At 36.9% G+C, this 5,075-nt stretch overlaps 1 protein-coding gene across 1 annotated transcript; it reads right to left on the reverse strand.

The window, feature by feature from the left end:
- Positions 1–727: 727 nt before the first annotated feature.
- Positions 728–2,558, reverse strand: LOC142162034 (uncharacterized). The gene is made up of 3 exons (XM_075218336.1): positions 2,091–2,558; positions 1,803–1,997; positions 728–1,402 (listed from the first exon to the last, which is right to left on the reverse strand). The coding sequence occupies exons 1-3, from the start codon at positions 2,556–2,558 to the stop codon at positions 728–730; spliced, it is 1,338 nt and encodes a 445-aa protein (XP_075074437.1).
- Between the last annotated feature and the right edge of the window lie 2,517 nt (positions 2,559–5,075).

Here is a 5,075-nt window from a genome sequence, read left to right on the forward strand (position 1 = left end):
CCTGTAGTCTACTGGTAATCATTTTGGAGATGATCTTATATAATGTAGAGCAACAAGAAATAGGTCTATATTGTTTCACTGATGTAGGGGTTTTAAACCTTAGGCACCAATGTTATAGATGTACAATTTATCGATTGATAAAGCTTCTGAGTATCAAATAACTTCAAAATAGCTTCAGTTACCTCATCTCCAATCGTGGCCCACGCTTTCTTGAAGAATAGTGAATTGAAACCACCTACCTCTGGGGCTTTATTGTCATCTATCCCCTGAAGTGCTTGCCAAACTTCTTCTCTATTAAATGGTTGGATAAGCTGCATTTATTTCTCTCTTGAAAGAACAGGTCCCCTCCTCATATCATCTAAATTTATAGCAGGTGATAGGATTTTCATCCCCAAGTAAGCCTTGATAGAAGTTTATTATCTCCTATTCTATCCCTTTCTCTGTTTGGACAATATCCCCTACTAAATTGGTAAGTGCTTTGATCTGGTTCTGAGCTCTCATGTTCTTGATGTTGGCAAAAAAATAAGCTGAGTTAGAGTCTCCTAATTTAAGCCATTGGACTCTATACTTCTGTTTATAAATGCACTCCTCTATTACATCCCATTTCTCCGGATGTCACCTTAGCTCTTTTTCCACTTCAAAATTATGGGGATCCTGATTAGAAGTTCTCATCTGTTGTTGTAATAGTTGAAGATCATTCCTGATGCCTTTAATTTTGTCAGCAACCCTAGAAAACTCCTTCGCATTCAGGCCTTTCATTGCTTGTTTGCTTCAGCTTAAACCATACGTTTTTCATGTATAGCGCATTGGTATTTATCTGCCAATTATCTGTTACTATCTTTCCAAAATTAGGATCATCAGCCAAACAATTCAAAAATCTGAATGGCCTAGTTGTTGCCTTCTGTTGTCTTTCCAATTCAACACATAAATGTGAGTGATCAGAAAAATATGAGTCTAGAACATAAACTTGAATATGATGCATCTTGTTCATCCATTCTCCATTTACTAATGCCCTATCAATTTTGCTAAAAACATTACTATTAGTCCATGTGAATGACCTTCCTATTGCCTTTAGATTAGTCATACCAGCATCTTCTACAAATTCTCTAAAATCTCTTATCTCATGGTCTTGCACCACATTGCCATGTACCCTGTCCTCTACCTCAAGTATAACATTGAAGTCTCCCATTACGAGCCATGGTTCTTGTTGTATGCTTTCTATATCTCTAAGCTTTCTCCATAATTCCTTCCCATCTTGCACTGTATGGAGGCCATAAACAACAGTAAAATAAAATGTCATTGCATTGGCAGCACAGTTGATTTCAGCTTGTATGTATTGACTATGTACACTAATTTTCTTCACTACAGCAACTTTTGGATCCCATAATAACCATATTCTCCCCTTATTATCCAAAGAAGTGTTTGAGATCCCTTCTCATGTAGGTACTATTTTGTTTATCACCTGCCCCTCTTTACATTCCTTTACTTTATATTCTATAATAGCTATGACATTAACTTTATTCGCCTTGATAAACTCCCTTAACTCCTTTTGCTTATACAACTTATTCACTCCCCTCACATTATAAGTGATAACTTTCATCTTAGTAATGGAGGGAAATGGTCTTGACTATCTGCATCCCCTTGGCTACTCTGTCCCCTTTCATACTGTTTATCTTATTGTATTACTATGACTTGGCCTTCATTAGCCCACCTTGCTAATGCGCTAAAACCATTATTTGTATCTACCTCTCTGTCTTTGTACCTCCACTTTTGGCCATTTTATTAGTTGACTTTGTTCTCACCATTATCCATCCTTCTGCTTGTGCTACTGTTTCATTGACCTGCCCATTGTTCTCAACATCTTTTCCACCAATTGCTTGCCCATTTGTTTTTTGTATCTGCTCATTCTTTTTGTCACTTATCTTCACTTGATCACTTCTCCTCCAAATTTGCATAGGCTTTACATGTTTTCTTCTTTGGCCTTGTACTGGTTGCTTCTGCACATTTGTATTCTTGCAATCGTGACCTATTTGCAGACATGATGCACAATACTTAAGCTCTCAATCATATTGTACTTCCTGTTCAAATACCCCTCCCTTAGGGTCTTGTACAGCAATGCTCTTAGGAAGTGGTCTAGTAATATTCATTTCAATAAGGACCCTTGCATATGATATGTGTGCAATATTGGTGGTGCACTCATCAGCATATACAGGGGTACCTAAACCACTACTGATTTTACTTAGCGACTTCTCACCCCAGTAACTTAGAGGAAGTTTAGGAAACTTCATCCAAATTGGTATGGTTTTAAGCACTTCATTTTTAAAATTAAATTCTGTCGACCATTCCTTCATTATCACGGGTCTATTATTAATTGTGTTTGGGCCTGATAACAGCACCTCATCTCTTTCTTCTATGTTTTTGAATTGAATGACAAAGTAATCATCATTATGGTAGTAAACTTGGGGCTTCTCTGCAAACTTCCACTGTATTACTAAAAATCTCTCCACTATATCGATGGTGAATCTCCAATAACATACAGAATTATAACCATTTTCCATTTTTCACTCAGCTCTTCTATATTCTCCTGCTCCAATTTCACAATTGTCTTCCCTTCCTGGATGTTAGGTGGAATATATCTCAAATTCATTCCTTTTGATGCCATCTTACTTCTTGTAACTACATTTGTCCAGGTTTGCATATTTCCAATCTCCTTTGGCAAACTTCCATTTCTTACTACCTTTTGAGCATTTTTATTCTCCTTGTTGCTGTTAGATCCATTAGTGCTAGAACCGCTACTCTAAATTTGCACATCTTTAGCCCTAGAGTTACCTCTGCATGGCAGTTAGTCCCATCACCATTGTTAGCCTTCCTGCATGTGCTTGATTCATCCATATCAGTAATTGATTTTCCCTTCCCAGTTATAGGTGTGACCTCCAATTCCTGTTTGTTCAATTGATTTTCCTTATCCATTGTTGTTTGCTTTGCAGCAGATCTATGGAGATTTCCTCCAACAGGAGATTTTTCACTTCCTGTTCCTATCTTCAGTTCCTCGAGCAGCTTGAAGTCCGTAATCAGTACCTTATTCACCCGCTTCCGTAGTCTTCCTCGCCCTCCATTCCGGTGAGCAACACACGTTAATAGATTCACCTAAACGAGCGCCGAGAGAAACGAGCGGTGATGAGAATATGTAATTAAAATATGTTATTTTTTCCTTAAAGGAACTCTTCCATATTTGACATATTCCTTTCTTGGAGAAAAAAATTGTGGACCTCTATAAATTGAGAATCCCTCCTTCATAGAAAAAACAATATAACATCCACAATGTAGTTTTTAAAAAAACTTTGTTTAGGGGAAGATTTTTCTTTCCATGTGTTTTTTTATATTCGTTTTATTATATGCAAGTCAATTGACCAAATCACATTAAAAAATTATGCCTTGTTACTTTTGATCCCAACATATCGGATACTACCAACTAGTTACTGTTGTTGTTGTTTCCTGTATAGTACTTATTATCTGGTATAAATATGGAATGATGGAAGATCAAGTTTTTAACTTTTCCACTTTTAGATATATATTATCCTCTTTATCAGCTACCTACAGCAGTAACATACGTAAATATAAATGATATAACTGAAACAAAAATCAATTCGAGCTCACTGAATTCACAGTGTTTCCTTAAGGAACTTAATCCCCTCCTAGTACCCAAGGTTATGGATTATTTCCTCCCAGGATAGAACGAATTACACACTGGTGTAGCGGTACTTCAAACCCCAGTATTTCAGCGAACGCAAAGTTCGGTAGCAAATCACACTTACAGTTGCTTTGTTTGTAGTTTTAAAACAATGCAGAACAAGGGAGGAGAACTCAGAAGTCAAATGGAAATTCTGAGAGGAAGGAATACAATGTATAGCCGATGTTGAATTCTTACTGAAGAGGATATCAGATTGCAATTCGTTTTTCCAGTGTATACACAGTGTATACAGAGTGTATATCAATTATATACAGAGTGTATATCAATTATATACAGAGTGTATATCAATTGTATACCGAGTGTTTCGAGTGTTTTTTTTTCGGTGTGTTCTTCTTTCTCTACAACTTCTGCTCTATTTATAGCAGTCATGTGAGAGAATCCGCCTCCTCCATGGTGGAACAAGCATTAGGATATCATGGAGGAAGCACTTACATGGTGGAATGAACACTTGCTTGGTGGGAGGAGCACTTGGCCATGGTGGGAGGTGCACTAGGCATCTTGTTGCTTTCTTGGTGCAACACAATACACGGATTGGAAAACATCCGTTACAAACACGGATTATATCACGTTAATATTCACTATTAACAAATAAATTTGGTCCAAATAATTAATCAATCGATCGATCATTTGATCAAATCCGAATCCAAATCCAAATCCAAATCCCATTTCCAATTAACTCTCATTTTAAGACTATTTCATCTTAAACAAAAACTCAACAATCCCCCACATAAATGGGGAGCTATATCACGGAAGTATGCATGAAAAACTTGTGTGATTTGCAAGCAAGAATTAATTGCATCTGGATAAGTAGGTTTCCCTTTGAACTTTCCGTAGTGAACTTATGTCGGATATACTCGGTCAATCGGTAGATTTGATATCTTTGAACCGTTGAACTTTAGTGTATACCTAGACAACCATAAGTCACACAATCAATCCCTTAACCGTCTTTGGTTCTCATTGTTGTGTTCGTTTCAGCCATGAACACTGCCTGGTTTCATAAGTACGTAGAGAATTGGCCTTGCAAAATTCTCCTTGAAGCGGCTAACACTTCACACTTACATAGGTGATTCCTAAACGTGTCATCCCGTAAATACACTATTTGATATACCCTGTATCAAATTTATAAATCATTAAAAAGTCTTAATGCTTTATCCTTGGTACTGAACATTGTCTCATTACGAGAATGGACTAAAAATTTTTGTTGACAATGTTGAATAGTCATTAATAACTTTGTTTGATCTCCTTGAACCTAGATCTTGGGATCTCCAGTCTTCTAGGTAGAGTTACAGCCACGATGACTTGTTCTCGGCCATAGTCCCATTCC

The sequence above is a fragment of the Nicotiana tabacum genome, chromosome 7 (assembly GCF_000715075.1).
Source record: "Nicotiana tabacum cultivar K326 chromosome 7, ASM71507v2, whole genome shotgun sequence".
NCBI lineage: Eukaryota > Viridiplantae > Streptophyta > Magnoliopsida > Solanales > Solanaceae > Nicotiana > Nicotiana tabacum.

Bases quoted from the DNA above. Each gene is read 5' to 3' on its own strand.
- LOC142162034 (XM_075218336.1), bottom strand. From the start codon at position 2,558: ATGGAAAATGGTTATAATTCTGTATGTTATTGGAGATTCACCATCGAT. The intron at 1,998-2,090 runs GTATTTGAACAG...ACAAATGTGCAG, and splicing joins TACAAGACCCTAAGGGAGGG to AAGCAACCAGTACAAGGCCA. The intron at 1,403-1,802 runs GTGAGAACAAAG...TTGGATAATAAG, and splicing joins AAGCAGAAGGATGGATAATG to GGGAGAATATGGTTATTATG.